This window comes from Myiozetetes cayanensis, unplaced genomic scaffold (genome assembly GCF_022539395.1).
Source record: "Myiozetetes cayanensis isolate MyiCay16 unplaced genomic scaffold, myiCay2020 scf4, whole genome shotgun sequence".
NCBI lineage: Eukaryota > Metazoa > Chordata > Aves > Passeriformes > Tyrannidae > Myiozetetes > Myiozetetes cayanensis.
The window spans coordinates 10857902-10878665 of NW_026087631.1; the positions used below are offsets into that span (position 1 = coordinate 10857902).

General features: G+C 38.6%; 1 protein-coding gene across 2 annotated transcripts in view; it reads right to left on the reverse strand.

Moving 5' to 3' along the window:
* Nucleotides 1–2927: 2927 nt before the first annotated feature.
* TEK (TEK receptor tyrosine kinase) overlaps nucleotides 2928–20764 on the reverse strand; it is a 41245-nt gene continuing 23408 nt past the window's right edge. Inside the window, exons 6-24 of one of the 2 annotated variants that reach the window (XM_050329363.1) lie at nucleotides 19902–20033; nucleotides 18614–18754; nucleotides 18274–18412; nucleotides 17133–17287; nucleotides 16711–16852; nucleotides 16152–16313; nucleotides 15226–15360; nucleotides 14200–14493; nucleotides 12620–12919; nucleotides 11972–12129; nucleotides 10340–10550; nucleotides 9321–9431; nucleotides 8814–9004; nucleotides 8330–8443; nucleotides 7346–7416; nucleotides 6736–6776; nucleotides 5550–5646; nucleotides 5191–5290; nucleotides 2928–5080 (exon numbers count right to left, since the gene is read on the reverse strand). In XM_050329363.1, coding sequence (XP_050185320.1) covers nucleotides 5006–5080; nucleotides 5191–5290; nucleotides 5550–5646; nucleotides 6736–6776; nucleotides 7346–7416; nucleotides 8330–8443; nucleotides 8814–9004; nucleotides 9321–9431; nucleotides 10340–10550; nucleotides 11972–12129; nucleotides 12620–12919; nucleotides 14200–14493; nucleotides 15226–15360; nucleotides 16152–16313; nucleotides 16711–16852; nucleotides 17133–17287; nucleotides 18274–18412; nucleotides 18614–18754; nucleotides 19902–20033 — 2769 coding nt within the window. In that variant the 3' untranslated portion in view covers nucleotides 2928–5005. The remainder of the gene's footprint in view (nucleotides 5081–5190; nucleotides 5291–5549; nucleotides 5647–6735; nucleotides 6777–7345; nucleotides 7417–8329; nucleotides 8444–8813; nucleotides 9005–9320; nucleotides 9432–10339; nucleotides 10551–11971; nucleotides 12130–12619; nucleotides 12920–14199; nucleotides 14494–15225; nucleotides 15361–16151; nucleotides 16314–16710; nucleotides 16853–17132; nucleotides 17288–18273; nucleotides 18413–18613; nucleotides 18755–19901; nucleotides 20034–20764) is intronic. The other variant, XM_050329364.1, reaches the window with a different exon arrangement.

The following is a 20764-nucleotide window of genomic DNA, read 5'->3' on the forward strand; positions in this document are numbered from 1 at the left end:
CTGCTCACGTCACTCCTGAGCAGAGTAAACAGAGCTTGGTGGTTGGGGCTCTTTACTGGATAACGCCGGAATATGCAACAGAAGAAGTATATGGCCCCCAAGTGGACATCTGGTCACTTGGCACTGCGGGAATAGAGATGGTGGAAGGAGAACCTCCTTATTTAAGGAAACCCATTTCATGGTAAGGTGCAAATACCCTCAGACACCAGTGTCTTTCTAATCTGTCCCATGTTCTGTCTCCCATTATACAAAATCCAAATCATGTCATCTTGAACTAGTTCCACCAAGGTCCACTTCTAAAAATGTCCCTGGAGCACATCATCTTTTGCTGTAGCTTTGGTTCCATCAGTAGGAGAACCTCAGAAGAGAAGTGGCATGCTGCTAGCTGAGAAATGTGCCATTTTGGCCTTAAGCAATGCTTGAAATTTCTCATGTGCTTTATGAACTCCCTTTGAGCTCTGTCTCTGAATGACAAGTAGCAAATAGCACCCATTTTTGATGGGACTTGCCCATTTTGGCCCAATGGTTTCCCCCACCACCACCTACCAGGTTGTCTCACATTCTGTTTAAACTGTTTTTTCTTGCTTTCTTTACATCCATTACACCCAGTTGTCTGCAGCTCACAGATGTGTCCAGAGAAGCTCCCACAGATGCATCGGAGACCCAGAATGCTTGTTTGAGATATCACAGCACTGCAGCAGCAGGATGTTGTGTGTACAGTACCTTTGTTGCTTGGCTTTTCCCACTTCTTTTTTTCCCTTATTCAACCTAAAGTTTCATTGCAGAAAGGAGGGAATTAACTACTATACCTTTCATATGGTGGTAACAAACATGAAGGTTATTTCACATACTTCACTCCATAGGGATCAGGATCTAAATCACTAGAAATGCTTCAAGTAGCAACTATTCACCCCTGATGGAGATCCCGGTGGTATGTGCAGTATACTGTGGTTATTGAATGTCATGAGTAACTCTGTTGGTGGCTGTGTGAAGTAGGGCTATAATATGTGGGGCTTTAAAAGTATCTAAACCTTTTTTGAACTCTGTTCCTTGTGCAATTCACAGAGCATTTCTGGACACAGGAGGAGCACATGCAGCATGAGCTACCCCTCAGAAAACACACATCCTTCTCACACACCCAGGCTTCTGTGGCCATACATACCACACACCAGAAAGGGAACTTGATACTCACCTTTATTTTGGTGCTTCTTATAAAATCCATCACTGGCATGATCTTTTTCCCAGAGTTTTCCCAAAATGCTTCTGATTCTTCTTCCATGGTAGGACCGAAATGTGCTTTCTGGTCTAGGAAGTGAAATCACAAAAGCATAGACTGTGCTTATTCACATCCATTTTACACAGAGGATTTATCAGGGTGATGGATAAACTGGAGGAGGAGGGAACAGTATGTATGGCGAGAGATTTGTGGGTAGTCAGTGCTGCTGGCACAAAAAAATGGATCCTGAGAAACCACCCTCCCCTCTTCATTTAACAAAGGTCATGGAGATCACTCCTGAGCTATCTGAGCTGTTAAACAAGTTGTGTGTACCTGGAAAGATTGGAAGTTCTTAAATTAAAGACCTTTCCATGACTTTTCCAATACATTTATTTCTGAGGCCCAGAGCCAGTAAATACTGCTGGTCAGGCAGAGATTCAGCCCTCTCTGGCAGCAGGTGAATTCCATGAGGATCTAGAATAGGGAAAGGAAAATAATTTCCACTGTCACATTTCAGTTGTAAGAGAAGTTACTTTTTTGGAGAGGTTAAAAAAAAAAGAAGAAGGAATGAAATGTACTCCACAAAGCTTGCCAAAACAAAGCTGATCAAACCAAACCATGCAGCTCCAACCAGGAACTGAACTTCCAGTCCTCTATGGTGTCCAGTCGGGTTTTGAGTATCTCTAAGACCAGAGACTCTAAAATTTCTGGGAAGTGTCTTCAATATCTTGACCACACGTTTTCCTAGATTTCTGTTTATTCCCACTGCTTCTCATCCTGCCACTGGATTCTACTGAGAAGACTCTGCTTCCATCTGCCTTACTTCCTTCCATCAGTTATTTATACACTTTGATGAAACATTATGTAATAGTCAACATTTTGTGTTTTAGTTTCAGCAAATGCCTTGGTTAGCAGAGAGGGGCACAGTTTGACTTTGAAGTTGTGTCAGGTACAGGGTGCCCACAGAGAAGTAAGAATTAAATATCCCTGCCATTTAAGGCCAGATGTGTGCTTCCTTTTGGGTAACTGAGGGCTGGAAGAAGTGCAGCAATTGAGTGGATTAGCTAAATTCAGAGTAGTTATATCTCACTTTTCCAGCATAAATTGGGCTTTCCAGCACTAGATAACAGATGGCAAGGTGTGGCTCTTTAACCAGGGGTACCCAGTGAATGCTACAAGTGTAGAAGCAATTTGTTTATTTGAGACTCCAACTACTGTCAAATGGATGTGTCTGATAGAACTAATGGATGTCTCTAATAGTTTCTATTACTTCTAATGTACTTCTGTGATGTATAGACTGAATAGAGACATCTGAAGCTGTGCATTTGATTTTTTGCGTGCGTTTTTTAAAATAGTAATTAAAAAATATTACAACAGATTAGAAAGTTAATGCATGCCACAGTGTTAAATGAAGAATGCTTGTAAGGGCACTTCAATGCCCTTCAGGTAAATTACAGTGAGACCTGAGCACTTGAAATGCAGACAGTATTAAAACCTGTTGAGTTGATGAATGACTCTCTGACTCTTTACTTATGTGACATCTTGGTCCATATAAAAATTTGCCAAGCGGCAGAACAGTCAGTTGTGTCTTCTTATTGTGCAAGACAACAAGCTGTTTGGACCTGTGAAAAATTCTGTACATAAAGTGGAGCAGTTCCAGCAGAAGTTGATAGCAACTTTGCCTGGAAATACAGAAAACACCCTTTGGAAATCCATTCTTATTCACCTCACCGATCCGTAAGAACCCAGTTGGACTGCAAAATGCAATGCCCATGCTTCAAAAAATATGAAAAAAATCTGGCCAAGGAGTCTGTTATGAAAAATATATATTTGAATTTGTTTCTCTTTTTTGTTTTGGAGTTGTCCCTCAATCCAGTGAATCTGTGCACTCCATAAATGTGAAAGAAGAGTTCAGACTAGGTTCTAAGGCAGAGTTGGTTTATTTCAGCTTGGGCTGGGTGCTCCTGGAGTGGGACCCTGAACAGAGAAATCCCTGGGCCTTTACACCCTTACAGTCTGTGCACATGATTTTCACACACTCTTCACGTGCCCTGCACGTGCCTCTTGGTCCAGTGATGATTTATGGTCCAGCGTCTTCTTATACCTCACTGGATTCTTTCTCCATGTCCATGTGCCAGTAACTGCTCTTATCTTCCATCTTGGGGCAACCTTGGGGCCCTCCAGGGTCTCAACCCTTATCTGAAGATAACCAGTCTTTCTCCGTTTTCCTCCCCTGCTTAGCAATTCCTGCTAACGAACAGAGTTCATTTAAAGTTCACCTACACTAAGTTTTGAGCAGGGCCCACTCATGCTGAACTGTAAGCAAGTTACAATTAAACCTACACAATTAATATCTAATATTCTATAAGTAAACTTATTTTAATCCCCAACAATATACTCCTAGTTTACGCCTAGCACCAGTGCAAGTTCTGCCAGTCTCGTGGCCACACAAGTCATCTCTGCACCCTTGTTTGTTGTCCTGTTCACTTCTAATAAGGCTCTTGGTGCTTCCATTTGAGTCAGCCTGGTGTATGGTAGTAATGTTACTCTATACTCTGCTGTGATAAACCTGTATCATAACCAGTCAAACATCCATCTGCGAAGTAAGTATCTGAAGGGGAAGTCTTTTACTCTTTCAAGCATCTTTCTTCAAGTCTTAGGGAGGACCTGATCCACCCAGCTGAGAAGTCACTGTGGTCTGATGGTCAGTTATAAGCTGGTGAGTCACAAGGGGATGAGGGGATGATATGTGCAAAACATGAGGTTAGCTGATATGTGAAATTTGGATAGGATAAGTCCACTGAATCCCTCTTGGTTGACTTGACACCAGAAGTTCAGGACAATCAAGCCTCTGTCTTACCTAAGGATGAGAGACCTTTCTGGCAGGTCAAATATCACTGTTTTGAAGCATTTTTTTATGATATTTTCAAGAGGCCATGCCTTACTACAGACTGCATAAGGGGGTAAAATAAGCAAAAATAAGTAAGCCTTGCTTGTATACAGTAGGTAGTAATTTATAATTATTCAGTGAAATTATTACATGAAATACAAATTGAATGTCTCAGATATATCCAGGCCAGTTGTAAAAATGGGGTTGACAACATGTAGTATTCTCCTCAGTCCTGTGCTTCATAATAGTTGCTGCATGGCATTAAACAATTCAAAATACATATATATTTTGCATATGGGCAAATACTGACCATCAAACTGGACAATGAAAGAGCAATAGCATGCCTTGTATCGTACAGGTGTGAATAGAATTTTTGAAGTAGACTATTTCTACTAGTCGACTTTTGCATTCAAACAGGAGTCTGTCTTAATTATCCTTGGTGAGCACACTGGATTGCAACTTTCATTGTCGCACTGAGCTTAGCAGTTTTGTTTGAAACAAAGTGAAATGAAATGGAGTACTGCAATAAGTTACCGCTTTGCTATCAGTAGCTCTTGGAAAATATAAAAAAATCTAAGACGGCAATACCTAATGCATTACAATATGTATGTAGACACTATATCTACATAACTAGAAAAAAAGAAAACCCTGCATATGAAATGAAAGATTTCATTATTTCAGTCTATTCCTGCTCTGAACAGTATATACACTTCTACAGCCTGTGAAGGCAGAGGTTACTGTGTGATATACACATACATAACTGTAGTAAAACAGTATTGATGTATTATATACAGTTAGAGCTATACACAGTTCTACACAGCATATCACATTTTGGGCTCCAGCAGATTGAAGTTTGGTTTTCTTCAATGCATCACTGATGAATGAAGATTTGTCCCCTCTTAAGCAGCTTCTTCAGCGGAGCAATCAATGCCTGCATAAGTAAACTTCTCATATAGTGTAGTATTCACATATGTCTGGGAAGGAAATAAAGAGAAAAAGCGTGATGCAAGGTGCATTACCTCAAGAAACCTCAATAATATTGAAACTATTCATGGCTAATTATTTTCTATGGATTCATTCTTACTTTCCTTTCTTCTAGCATCCTGTTCAGTGACACCAATATCTGAGCAAATGATGGTCTTTCGTATGGTTTCTCTCTCCAGCACTGTCTCATTAGGTCATACCTTTAAAAATCAAACATTTGATAGTTTAGACATGTGGGTTAAAGCTACAAATTTGTGCTTATTGAAAGATTGTGCACATTCCATTATTCAGAGAAAAATACATATTATACATAGTTGAAATTGCATTTTCCCTGGCTGGTTGCTATCTGAAAAGAATTTTCTTATATTCGGAAATAATAAAAAAGCTCTCTTTGAGTTAAAGCCTAGTCATGTTATGTAAAGAACAGAGTATCTGCTAGGAGCTGAGGCAGTAACTTACACTTCATCGTCACAGTTGAGGGGCTTTTCCAGTCTGTACCCTTGAGGCAGCTTTTCATAGAGTTCTGCACATGTCATTCCACAGTATGGTGTTCCACCTAAGGCAAAATTTAACCATTGTCATGAACAGAAGGGGGTTTTAACAAAAAAAAAGTTAAATTTCAGAGTAGAAGCAGAAAAGTATGGCTGACATAGCAAAAGGTAAATTCATCCAATGTTAGGGAATATTTTGCAGCTAGATTTTTGTTGTGAGTGCTTCCATACTGCTTGATACACAGTATTGAAGAGAAAAATTAAACTAAGTATCAGATTTTATGACCTGTGGGGCTAGCCTAAATTTCTCTACAAGTCTGAGAGCCTGCATCTGATTGTATTTTAACTGTTTTTTCAATAGCTTTCATGTCAATAGGCAAGTCATTCCTTCATTAGCATTGCACTAACAGGATCAGGTAGGGACTCATGGAGCTATTACTGTCAAGCTGGTTTTGCTCCTTTCTGCAGGTGTTTGGTTGTTTAGACTTGATTTTCCACACTGCAGTTTGTTAGTTCCCATCCATATCTAGCGCAAACCCATTTAGTAAGGAAAGCTGGAAACAAATTAGGAATCCAGAGTTCATGATTAGTCCAGTATTCAATGTGTACCTTTTGGACAGCAGACCGTGGGGCACGTGTCCAGAGTAAATCATAGAGGAGGTGTAAAATAATGATATTGAATGTTTTGAGGCTGTGTCACAATTGTTATGAATAGAGGTGTGTGCAGAAACCTACTCTAAATTTTATTTGAATTTTCTTCAATAATATTTGGAGTAGGAGATGATTACTCCCCCACCCCTCAACGTCATTAAAATATAAGTCTTGACTTAAAACTCAGAAAGGCTGAGGAAAAGCCACACATCAAACTCAAAACATATTGGATTAAGGCTATATATAATGTGATATGCTCAAGTTTATATTTAGGTATGGCCTGGGTTTTATAGTGCAATGAAAATATGAACATTATGGCTCTTTCTCATTTAAAATGGAAAATTGCATTTCCAAGCATACTGAAGCTAAATAAAATTTAATAGAATGAAACAAACAAAAAAAAATGAAACATGTTGTGAAGCAATATTATTTAAAAGACTGAATGAATAGAATTGGCTTGGCTCAGATTGCTTATTTGTGCAGTACAAAACTCAAATACTTACCTAAACTAACAATTTCCCATAACAGGACACCATATGACCATCTGCAACAGAGGGATATTATAAAGTGCAACACGAATTCAACAAGATTTAATATTTTTAAATGGTAGATAGTTTTGCTAGTATTCAAGTAACACAGAGAAGTGTGATACATTCTTCCACATTTTTCATAAAAATTTGTATAATGATAGGGCACACAGAATCAGAAAGCAGCAAAATTAATCCACTCTGAGTCAACCAGAGAACTTCATTAGATTGGGAGCTCTCAGCAAATATTGTATTTACAGGTTTTCCCAAATATAATTTTCAGTTTTACTAACTAAAATACCAAGTTCCTCTGGGTCTCACAAAGATTCATAAGGTTTCTGATTTCAAATGAGAGATGTAGCTCAAGTATTGGTCCAAATCCAAGTAGCTTGGGAATACACAACTTGGTCAGACACTGATGAAGAAATTAAAGGAAATTTTTTGTTGTGACTTTTAATATTTTTGCTTTCTTTTGCTCACTCAAGCTGACATGACCACTGAGTGTTTTGACTTAACAGTGACTATCAAATTTTCCTTGCTATTGAAAAATATTTCTTTTAAAAATGCCACTTGAACATATACTTACACATCACTATTTGTGGTGTAAACACTGTAATTCAAAGACTCAATCGCCATCCATCGCACAGGAAGCCGTCCCTGGAAATTATTTCATGAAAGTTTATTTGTTGGTGGTTGAAACAGCAGTACTGCAATTTGTATGCCATCAATTGTTCTGTATTACATTAATGAAAACTGACTTTATGCAAGGAAATTTTATCAAGTAAATAAATTATTCAAGTCACGCATTTTTACGGAAGAAATTCTTTACTGTGGGGGTGGTGAGGCACTGGCACAGGTTGCCTGGATGAGCTGTTGATGCCCATCCCTGGAAGTGTTCAAAGCCAGGTTGGATGGGGCTCTGAGTAACCTGTCCTTGCTCACAGCAAGGAGGGTGGAACTACATGAACTTTAAGGTCCCTTCCAAACACAAGCCATTCCATTATTTTATTATTTCCTTCCCAAAGGGACAGTTCACACTAAGGCTAGCAAAAAAATTATGCAACCAGCATCAAGACAAAATGTAAATAATACCTAAGTGATGTCTTATGATACATGCCTCTGACTAACCCTGTTGACTTGCCAACACAGTCCTATTTCTGGTCTATAACTACATGATATTTATTACACATCTCCCTCTTTCAGATATTACAAAGCATTAGCTTTGTTTTTTTCAGTTCACAGATCTTGACACACCTACTGTCTTGCTGGTTACTCTCTTGCTGACTTTGTCCTTGCTCAATAGAATTAGACCAGCTTGCCTCAGCTATCTTACTGTCACCCATATTCACATAAATAATTTTAAATTGCATTTTATATTATAAACATGGTAAAGAATTTATTTGCAAGTAACGTGTGTATATTAATAAACATGATATATATATTTTACATGTTCATGAATAACATTTAAATAATCAGTTCTGTAATAACCATAAGTTTGCATTTTTGTTTATATGAAAACACAAAGAAGGAAACAAGAAAACAGCCTGTATCAGTTGGTTTTGATCCTTACCATGGTCTTCTTCACATAAACTTCTTGACCTCTTGATAAACCAAAGTCAGCTATTTTTGCAACATAATTTTCCCCCACCAAGATGTTTCTTGCTGCCAAATCTCGATGAATAAACTAAAATAAATACACCTCAATATCAGTGAGCTTTTACATGTTTTACTTTACTGCTATATTAAAAGTGGCAAACATTCAGAGTAAGAACACAAAACAATGAATTACCATGGTATGTCACTACTAAGAACATTTAAAATTTTATCTGAAGATGAAAGCAGTTAACCACCATGTTGTTTGTAAGTGTTAGTGCTGCTTTCATGATTCCCCATGACATGGGATCTGACAGGATTAAGTGAAGACAGGAAAATAAAGCTCATCCAGTGAGTGCTATAGAAGCTAAAATTAAAACCTTATTTTGATTTCATTAAAAGGCGTAGTCTCAAAAAAATTATTTACTTTGCTTTCAGTGGGTAGAGCATTGAAGACTGACCTGTTTCTGGCTCAAGTAATCCATCCCTCTGGCAACATCTGCTGCAAAATGCAGAAGTTGCTGAGAGGAAAGTGTAGATGCAGTACTGTTGGCAATAGCAAATGCTGGGTCTGTCTCTAGTACTCTGCTTTTCCGAAGGAAGTCCAGTAAATTTCCATGGGGGGCGTATTCAATAGCAAGGTAAAGATATCCTAATGAAACATCAGATAGTGAGCATATCACAAACTTAAAGGTCGTCAGTAATAGTCTGCCTTGAGTGAAAAAAAGGTGATAATGTAAAACACACTGGAGGGGAAACACCAAACAGGCTAATTTTTAGAAGTAGAGGAGAATTTAGATCTATTGATGAACATAAGTTCTGTAAGATAGTTTGTGTTTCGAAACACAAGTTTCTTTGTCTTTTGAACAAATGTTGCAGGTAGACCTGCTTATGAGCTACAGATTCTATGGCCTATATGGCCTGTACTATGGGGGATTTTAAAGTTCACGTATTCAAGAGTATCTTACCTCTATGTTCACATGCTCCCAAAAGATTTATGATGTTGGGATGATGACCAAGTTTACAAAGAACTTCAAGTTCTCCAGCAAAATCTCTGTGATCATCTTTTGATGCATACTCTGAAAATCAAATAAGCATACAATTATGTTTTCCTTTGAACTGAATTTATAACCATGTTGTTTTTAATTATGAGTACTCTGAGTTGCCTGGGACATTACTGCTTCAGCCCCAATAAAAGGAGAAAAAGTTTAAGGTACACTAGTATTTACTGAAAAAAGTGAAAATTTTCAATCAAAGGAAAAATGTCAGAACCTAATGTCTCTAACAGCAATCTGCATCTTAATAGACCATGTCACTTCTCTTCTACTTGACAATGTAAAATGTTGTAGCAAATAATGTGAAAACTAGATGTTTAAAAATCTTTCCATATGTGTGCTGTTGATTTATTTCTGCCTGCATGCAGACCTTGGCTCTTCTTAAATTAATCGTTTTACTTAAGAGTGTCTCTCAATTTGTTTAGATAATGATCTAGTGAATTGCAATAAAATGTGTACATTCTTGCAGCATTGCTGTAGTTCTGTCTGGAACGTAGTGGTCATGCCAGTGAATAAGAAGGAAATGAATGACCCTCATGGTGTGTGTACGTATAGATATGGTTGTCTCTGAATGGCTACGGTAAAGCAGGATGAGCAAATGCTGTGCCCCAAGACTAGCTCTGTGCTTTACTCTACTAAATGCATCCCACTATGCAGATGAACTCACATGAGGTTCATTCTGACCAATGAATTGAAAAATACGTGATACCTAATGATATTAACCATTAAGGAGAAATGGAAATCAACCTGACCGTTCAGAAATAAAGTCTGACAGCTCTTGGCCAGGTAACAGCTAATACAACTTAAATAGCAACTTTGAATATTTATTTTAGCTTTAGAAGAGGGCTACTAAGCATTTGTTATGACAGAGAAACTCTTGAAATAAACAGCTAAGAAAATTCTTAAGTCACAGAATCTGTGGTCTTTACTACCTTTCATCCTTTTTATTGCAGCATCCATGCGTAAGCCATCCTTCTTAATGCGTGCTTTCAGGACTTGCCCAAAGTTGCCTTCCCCAATAACATCTTGAAATTTTATGTCATTCCACTCAAGAACTGGATATATAGTGGGGTCTGGACTGTTTTTGGCTTTCCTGCTCAGGGTGAGAGTACCTGAGTTGAACTGTACAGCTGGTTCTTCCCTCTGCAACAGAGTTAAGCAAATGACATTAACTGTGATTTCTACCTCACTGAGCAATGCTCTCATTACATTTACCAAAAACCTGTGTGTTCACTCATCTACACACACAAACAGAGCCCAATCCATCCCTTACTTACACATAAGTGAGTACATTAGGCATTTACACCTACTTTAGACACAAACTACAACAAGCAGTTCTGCTCAGATGCACAACATTATTCAGACTCATAATTTATGTGTAAGTACCTTTTTAGACCTGGGCCACCTGAGCAGATTTATAATCATCTTGGAGATGAAGGACATGGGCAAAAATAAAATGAAAAACTAATCTAAAAAGTCTCTAAAAACCTGATTTAAAAACCTGATTTAAAAACCTGATTTAAGTCTCAGGTTTGAGATTTATCTCATATTAGGCTTAATTAAATTCTGTTGGTTAGGTCCAGTAGGAAGAGTGATGCAAGAAGTAGAAAGGAAATAAAAAGGGAGAGGAAATTATCTTTTCCATAAGGAGACATCTCTATCTCCAGGAGACATCTCCTCAGTTACACATTCTCACTAAATACTTCTGTGAGAAAAGTTTCAGGACAAGCAGCCAAAGCTGTTCTGTGTGGGCTGGGGACTGATCATCTGTTTAGATGAATCCCCGTCTCCCTGTTTATGAAACAACCTATTCAGGTACGTATGAAGGAACTCTTTGGCCCAGCTTCATTTTGCTTCACAGATTCCCTTCTGAAGTAAGAGAAAAGCATCGGAAAGCAGAGTGATAAAGGGACTACAGCAGGATACAAATACGTGCATGTGCGTAAAGAGAGAGAGATCTCCATGTAATGTTACAGCCCTAAGCAATTTCCTCACAGCCAGAACTATGATGCCACCATTGACTGGTCCCTGGTGTGCTGTCCCCAGACTGAAAATGGACGAGCATTCACCAGCAGGTGCTGATGCTCGAAAGCAGCTTTAAATATACAGTAGCTTTTAAAATCAGTGTGACTTCACATAGGAAGAACAGGCTCCTCCCTTCTGTCTGGCTTGGTACTTGTCACACACAGGGGTGACAAAGCAGAAAAGGGAGCAAGGGAAATGATGTGCAACTTTTTTCAAGCCAACCTTTCTACCTCATAGCCTATATCTGTGATTCCTTTAGCTCCGGGCTCACTAGGAGAAAAGTTTTACAACAACAGTAGTACTTACACACATGAATAGAAGACAGTAATTGGGAAGGCCAGGAAAAAAAAAATTGGGGAAAAAAAAAAAAAAAAAAAAAAAAAAAAAAAAAAAAAAAAAAAAAAAAAAAAAAAAAACAAAAACAAAAACAAAAAAAAAACAAAAAAAAAAAAAAAAAAAAAAAAAAACAAAAAAAAAAAAACAGGAAAAGGTGAGCTAAAGTTAATAATCATATTGACACAGGAAAGCTGGAAACCCACCACCACATTTTGGAAAGCCTGAGCCATTCGACGCTGGAAGTTGGCTCTCTTTAACTGCAACATGATGAGAAAGGCCAGGAGAATTGTTACACAGGTCATCCCTGCAGAGCCAAGGATAGCAATAAGCAGCATTTTGCCTCCTTTTGATTCATAGGGAGCTGTTGAGGAAGCACATAAGGAGTTCATCATTATTCCCAGGTTATTCTGAATTTAGCTATACATTAGCAATGTATAGCTAAATAGTCCTATCTCATAAACTGTTTAAAGACACAAGGATACATCTCTTTGCTTTCCAAAAATGTCACATACTATGGATGCTTACTGAATTTTGGGTGTATAAGCACCTACAGATTTTGCTGCATTCTGTCAGAGCAGAGTTGAGGTAACTTTCAGTGATCTAATAGACCTGTTATATGAAGATCCTTTAATTTATAAGCTTCTGGGCCCTTTCTAGTGGATACACACAAATTGTGAATGTTGTCACTTCACCAGTGGCATGCAGTGAACTAAGAACTGAATTTCAGTGGTGCTGTGTTGTATGTCAAAGCTAAGAGCAGAGGAAAACTAAAGTTAAAAAGTTAATATTATGACCCCATCTTAGCTAACTAGACCTGGTTTGTGCAGGTTTAGCATGGTGGATTAACCAACCTTTAGTTTCTGGAAGAGTCTTCAGTTCAAACGATGTGTTTGGGTTGCTCAAGCCAATGTTGTTTTGAGCATTAATCTGAACCTGGTACACAGTGTTTGGCTCAAGGCCCTTGAGGTGATATTGAGTAATGCTGGTGTTCTTTATGATAATATCGATGTGGTTGTACTCAGCCTTGCCATAAATTTTGTAGCTGATGATGATGGAGGAGATGGAGTGACCCTCAGCAGCTGTCCAAGAGATGACTGAGGATGTGTCTGTGGTGTTAGAAAATCTGATGTTGTATGGTGCAGGAGGGATTCCTGAGAACAAACACAAACACACAGAGCATTGGAGTATACATCCATGTCTTTCTCCTTCCCACAGAGAGCAAAACACTTTCCTCGCCTCTTTTGCTGTGCTAAACAGAAGCAGGATTTTGTTGATGAGTTATGGTAACTGAATGCAAGTTTTATGAACTTGATGTGCTACCACCCTTGTTGTAGTACTCAGTAGTAGTAGTAGTAGTAGTAGTAGTAGTAGTACTCCAGAGGTTGGAGTGCCATTTGGTATACTGTCTTTGGATGAAGACATGCATTCTCTGGTCTGTATGCTAGCACACCAAAATTGCTTTCAGATTAATGCAGAAAGGGTTCATTTCTTTCTATACTGAATCAACATTCCCTTGTAATTCCCATGTCCCATACTTTCATTGCTTTAAGGAACAATTACCTGTCAGGACACAGCCTGTTAGAAAGAAGGGAAATCAGTTCCAACATTTCCAAACATTTAATGAGAAAACCACTAGGAGGGGTGAGTACTACACTTGTGGACGCAACCATGACTGCTAAGTTAAGTACCTTCTCCTGGAAAACAGTACCCTTATACTTTTCTTACTGCGGTTTGGCATCAGAGCTCAGGAAACTGGAGTGTCCCATGACAGCCATTGATACTTCTGTTAATACATGTAGGATCTCAGTGAGGGCATCCTCACATGACTTGTAAGGAGGAAGAAGAACATCTTTCCAGCGTGTGGTATGGGCAGTGGCACCCATCAGCCATTCAGATGGAGAGCTGTTTAGATGGTACTTCATGCAGATGGGGCATTTGTTGTGGTGTTATGAAAGCACATTGCTCATACTCAGGGAATTCAAGGGTAGTCTTCAGTGTAGACCACTTAACTACTCTTTGCTCACAAGGGTTTTACCTTGCATTGCATCTTTTCTTCTTTAAGTGCTGACTATTTCTGTATTGTCATAGCTGAATTGAGTAATAAAAGAGCTTGGAGTAGTGAACTCTGATGGCCCATCATTCTGAGGAGGAAAAATTGCTATGTGTGTCAGAAGCGTGAATTGCACTGAAGTGAAGATGTGGATTCTTAAGCCTTTTTTTTTCCGTTAAAAAAAAGTCATTATTAGTTCCTGATAATTTCCAACAAAAGAATTTCTTTCAAAACAATAGCAGTAACAACCAAAACTGATCATCAGGAACTAAGTGTTATAAAAACAAAGGATTATATTCAATGTAGTCATCAAGTGACAATTAGTCTGATCACTGGGGGAAAGATGAAGAATTAAACAGAAGGATGTGAATCAGCACTTACTGTCACTGAAAGTCCATGCATACAGATAGTTGCTCCATTCTCCTTGGGACCTGGTGTTCACCCGTACCCTGCACATGTATTGCTGTCTAGGCTCAAGATCTTTAATGATCAAGGTGGACATATTTCCTGGCACTTGAGTAATAACACTGCTCTCGTCACCGTTGTCATTCACGCTCTTCCTTTCCACTTCAACACGAATGTCATCCTCTGTCCTCAGTGTTAAAGGATGCCATGACAAATTCAGGGATGTCATACTTTTTGGAAAGAGAGTGAGACCTTCTGGTGGAGGAAGACCTTGGAAAAGCCACAGTGAAACAGGGAACAACATTTCATGTCTGGTATGTAAGCTGAAATAGGGGTACCAGTTAATCCCAAATGCTTGCCCTAGCTTGGGGTGACAGAGTAATTCAGCCACCCCACACAACTCAGTAGAAGTTACATCTAAGAGATATTGATAGTGCCACAGTATCTTATTAACAGCTGTTGTGTCAACAAAAGGTTGTCTTCAATGAGCTGGTGTTGCAGATGTATTTTTTAGATGTGAGAAGCCAACTGTGTTGTTGTCTTGTCAGATAGCTGCTGGAGCAATCCTTATTTATTTTGTATATCTGTATTCAGATTGGGATCTATCCTCAGTGAACTAAAAACTTTCCTGCTTTTTCAAACTTCTTCATTTCTAAAGCAAATTGATCTAATATTAAGAGGGAAAACTGCAGAAGAAGTGATTTGTACCTCCAACCCTGCTGCCTAGCCAGACAAAATATATAAATTTTCCATTCCCAGATCTCTCATCTCCAAATCAAGGAAAATAAATAATAGCTGTCTTTTTTGTGTTTTTTTTCCCTTCCTTTTTTTTTTTTTTTTTTTTTTTTTTTTAATCCCTGTACCTGAGATTATTTTGAAGGACTCTACTTCAGGACCAGCCTTCTTTGCTCAAACAAAAGTGCTCTGGCAGAGATCAGGGAACAGACCACTGAGAAAAACAGCTGGAACACCCCATTTGTGAAAAGCCAAAATGTGACTTACCAAGTGCAGCTGTTGTGAAGCTAGCCTGTGGTCCAGGATGGCCTTCCCCACCTTCCCCTTGTCGACTCAGCTGAACACAGAACTGATATTCCGTTTTGGGTTCCAGATTGTCCAGTCTTTTAGTAGCACCTTTTACTGACAACAAAAGTCAAAACAAAGTAAAGCCATGGCGCATGCTGAGATATGTTAAGAAAGAGTAAGTTCAGAAAATATAAGGTAAAAGACTCCTTTTTTTGTTGTTCTTCCTGATTTACTAAGATAAACTATTTAGAATTATAAAATAATTATTTTTAAGTTGAGCTGCAACCCAGCCCCTGTTCATCTGCCCTTCTTTCAGGATAAAACAGGACTGGTTGCTTAGCAGTGTGCACTGTGTATGCAGATCCTGTGTTTTACTGAATTAGTAACAGTCACTCTTTACTTGTTAACATTCCTGTAATGTTTCCTATAGTATTTTAAGTCACGCATAAAATGTTTAAGCATAGCTGGAAGAGCTCTTCTTACTCATAAGCAGATTTCATTTTGCCCATACAGTTCCTGACAAATATTTTGGTAAGTTATCTCACCAGGGGCACAATTGACATGAAGCAAGATGGTAGATGCTCCAGGACATCTCCACTCTGCTCACTACTTTTGAAAACCTGCTGCTTACATAGTTTTCAACAGCTGGGCCCAGCAGTAAGTGCATAAGGAAGGAGGGGAAAACCTTTGGTTCCTGTAAACTGAATACATTTTTGACTAATGTTGGTGTGCCACATACACATGAACATTATGTTTACTATTAACAGTGTCACACATCTAGTCATAAAGGATTTAACTTCTGTGCACTGTAGCGTCTTTTTGGTCTAATAAAGAACGGACACCAGGTGGTGTTTCAGTTTGCAGCTGCAATTTCTGTTTAAAGAAATTAAAGAACGTCCTCTTACCTTCCACAGACATCCAGGACTGATAACGTTTTGCTGGCTTGTACAGAAGTTTTGTTGACACAACAGGTCCATCTCCAAGATGTAACTCAGCATTGATATTAATGATGAGAAAATTATGTCCACTGTCTGTCAGTCTTGGGGGGTACTGTGGCACAGGAGGAACTGAACAAGAATGCAAATATTAAACCAGCCTTTTAGCTCCCTATACCAGTAAGACTCTGGTATATCCTTAATCTTAATCTCTAGGGAAATGGGAGGTGTTCTTCAAAAGTCTCACAAAATGGATAGGGCTCTACACCCTAAAACTGACAGTTTAGATATTTAAAAAACAAAACAAAACAAAACAACTTGGTTGTTCTTCTAAACCTTACCTCACACTTATTTTTTCAATATACATAATTAATATGTTGCTTATGTAGGGTTTCTGTTCATATTCTGACTGTAGATATTTATTCAGACACTATCCTACAGTGAAGAGAACAGAAGGCCCTGCCATGTTAGATGGTAAAGCTGTGCTTAAAATTAGAGAGAGAAAGAGACTTGAGATTCTTGCTTTTACCTTTGACTGTAACTTGAAATGGTTTCTCTGCCATTCCTGCCACTGTCTGCACACTGCAAACCCAGGTTCCTGTGTCACGGGGCTGGACTCGATTGATTGTAAACATGGCTTCAGAGCGATTACTGGTGGAAATTCGGGCAGGCTGAAATGACAAAACATGTACAGGGCACAAAAAATGTAGGCATTTTGGAATATTCCATTGATACTTTCTAACAATTTAGAAACTCATCTTCAGTTTAGTGATATCAATAAAAAGCATCTAAAATGCCAGTTCCATAATTTTCATATGTGTTTGGGCATTCTTGGGGTACCTCAGAATATCAAAATTTCACATTATGCTTGAAAACATCAGTGTGTATTAACTACAGAAAAAGTCAATATAAACATCAGAAATGAGACAAAGCAATTAATCAGGAGCCTACCCTTAGGACAGTTCCATCTTGCTTCAAAAGTTTGAATTCTTCAGATTTAGGAAGTGGCTTCCCAGTTGCTATACAAAATGGCTTGAACTCAGCACCAGAATTGAGTTCTATGGGATCTAGCAGGTTTTCTATCTGAGGCGAAAGATCTGCTGAACCTACGGAAGATACATGGTACTATGTCACCCTTCAGAGAGAGAACTTCAAAGAAACAGCCAAAACAGGTTTAGGTGTACAGCAAGCACAGGCAGTTGTGGGTGATTGGCTCTACCTTCCCTCGTGTGGGCATATGCAAGAATCTCACTTACCGTCATCAGCATTTTTACGTCATGTAAACATGAGAAGGAACAAGCCCTCTTCTTTCTTTCCCCCACCCCTCTTTTCTCTTTCTCACTGACATTCAAAGCACAGACGTGCAAAATCTTGCTCACATTTTGTTCTGAATGTACAGTATCTCAGCATCTACTTGCTTTCTATGTTATCTACTTATAAGAGCAGTCAGATCACAACAGTACAGTTTGGCTGGTTGGATCACAGTCCTATTTCTCTGTTTGGTTTAGTTCTTGAAAGGTTTTACAAATTAGTAGTGGATTTGTCAGTTTATTTATCCAGCAGAAATAGTAGATTCTGAGTGTGTCTTACAGAATATCATGTACAAACCTTGCCTGAGTCCAAAGAGACGAGTTATGTTCAACTTTATAAGCTTAACTTTCTCTCAGAGAAACTGAATTTTTTAACTCAGGGGTTGTCTTGGTATCTCACTTGTCAATTTCAGCTTCTGAAGCACAAGGTATAGGAATGTATGCAGACAAATAAGGTGTAGGTAATGGTAGAATACCATTAGACAATCCAAAAGCTGGATGTGCAACTTCTGTCAGCGATTGATGTTAAGGTCAGTGTCAAATCCTACAGAGTAAAGCTTGAAAATCTACCTCTAATGAAAGCAAAATCAGAATAATTGATAGCATATCACCCTGATAAATGCATCATATAGATCAGAGATTTAAAAACACTGTATTGCAATGAAGTTGTACAGAAGTGTCTGAGCCCCTGGAATGTAATGGGCAGAGCAAGGATATCAGCCTGGAGTGGTAATGTTGTACCAGCATTAGGATCTGGGAAAAGCCATTTACTACCGTGTTACCTTGCTTTACCTTCTTTTTCACATTGCAGACCATGCCATCCGAAGGAGCAGATGCAGCCCTTAAATCTGTCGCATGTCCCTCGATTGTGGCAATTACATTTAAGTTTGCAATCCGACCCATAGAAACCAGGTTTGCATTCTGCAAGTACAGATGTTCCAATTAGTGCAAAGGTACTGGAAAACATCTTCTATTAGATTCCAATCTTGTGATGGAAACTTGACTCGTAAAAAAATCCATGACTTTAAAAAATCCTGCCTATTACCTAAAATCCTGTTAGTTCCCTTCTGTATTTCCTGTGTGCAGATCACCACTTTTTTTTGTTTTGTTTTTTCACTATACCTTTGTCACACTCCAGTCCCATCCATCCTGTGGCACAAGAACAACCATATGGATCCGGTAGACAGAACATATAGTTTCTGCAGCCATAATTTTCTTTACAGCTCTCTTCACATGTTTTGCCAAACATGTTGGCTCCACAAGCTGTTGGAGGGAGGAGAGGGAAAGAATAACCCAACAGCACTGTCCATAAAAGAGCTAGTGCTCCTAACAATGCAGCTTTAAACAAGAGAAATCTTGAATTTAAATTTAAAATATCACTTTGACCATTCAGATACCAGATATATATTAACAACCATAGCAACTTAAGCCACAGCTGTTCTAATGTTAAGTACAAACAGCAGAAACAAACATAACTCGCTCACTGTGAGGATCTGTCAGCCAAGTACCCCTTGCTTTGGATAGGAGGGGACACAGCTGCAGCAATAAAGCCTCTTTATAAGCCCTTTAAATGTAAAATGGACAAATGCTGATCTCAAGGTTTTGCTTTTATGATAAGAGCAGTGCTACCCTAGAGTGGTTTGGGTGTCAGCTATTTCAGTAGCTTAGCTCTAGTATTTGCAGCACTGCAGTTCAGTCAAACATAAGGACACATATTTAGTAATAAATGTAAAAAGTTGCTTGGAGAGGTCAAAGCAATGTGAAGCCTGCTCTAAATTCTTCCAGAATCCAAACTAATTGTCACAGACACAGATGTGCACAGACAAATACTGTCGATATGCACCTACAGAGACCAAACACCCTGTGAGCACATGAGCAGCTTCTTCAAAAGTATCCAGGGAATCTCTAACAAAATTCCTAGGGCCAGCATACCCTTTAGATCTCTTATTCTGCCATGCATTTAGCAGTCAGTCAATAGCATTGAGCATACTCATTTCAAGGGAATCATAGGACAGGCCGTGTTGGAAGTGACCTCGAAAAATCATGTGCTCCAGCCTGTTGTGAGAAAAGGAGCCTAGAGCCTAGAAGGTATTGTCTAGCATGCTCTCACATTGGTCCAGAAGTGCTGGAAATATTAATCTTCTCTGGCAAAATAATCTCTACTAAAAGAAGAGAGGGAGAAATTAAATCACAACCACAAGGGAGAGATTAAATCACAACTACAAGAGCAGCCCTACTAATTCATGGTTCATCTCACCCAGTGCTGTCCTGTCTCCAGCACGAGCTGTAAATGCTATAGCTTTAAAGAGTAAAACAAGGCTACTCCATATGATGCTTCCCTCAATAATATGCCAACTCCTATTACTCAGAACAAATCAATAAGCAACCTCTGAAAGTATTATTTACTTACCTTTCTCACATGTTTTTCCCATAAAACCTGGAGGACAGATGCATTCCCCGGTATCTTCATGACAAATGCCATTGTTCGTGCAGGAAGGACAATGGGAGCTACAGGAAGGGCCCCATTTCTGAGCTTCACATCCTTTTTTGGAAAGATATGACATATTTGTTGTCTTCTTATTCATTAATCCATCAAGTTGTAAAATTATTTTTAAGATAAACAGTAAAATACATAAAATTACAATCTGTATGGAACCCCCACCCCTCAGCCAACTGGATCACTTTAATTAGTAAATTGGGAGTAGCTCCAAAATTCAAATTTATGGTGCTACATTAATTCATTTACAGCTCCTGGAAGTATCCTGCGGATGTTGTGTTACCATCATAAATGTTTCTCTGTACTGTGACATATTTGAACAGCTCTTTATTTTTTCATGTAAATTTTATATTTCTATCCAAGTTAATAGAATATACTTTTCTTTATATCTGATGAAAATGGACACAGCAGCATGAGCTACAAGACATTGAGAATACTTAGTGGAAAATATGCAAACTCACCTTTTCATCCACTAGGAAGTGAACCTTAAGAGTTAACTAAGGCTAGGATAGTCTATGAAGAAGATGAATAAATCGTAAAATAAATCAGATTGGGATATAGCCCACCACAGAGAACAGGGAGACACAGTGGACAATGACATCCTTCATTCACACTTGATGTTTAAAAAGCTGAGATGCTGAAAAAAGAGCTAGCTCTCCTGGAAATAGCTAAGATGAATTGAACATAAACCTGTTGTTTAAATCAATATCAGCTTGTACCAAGGATCCATGGGAAGAAATTTCTTCTGACATAATCTGGTGGCAGTGTATACTAGG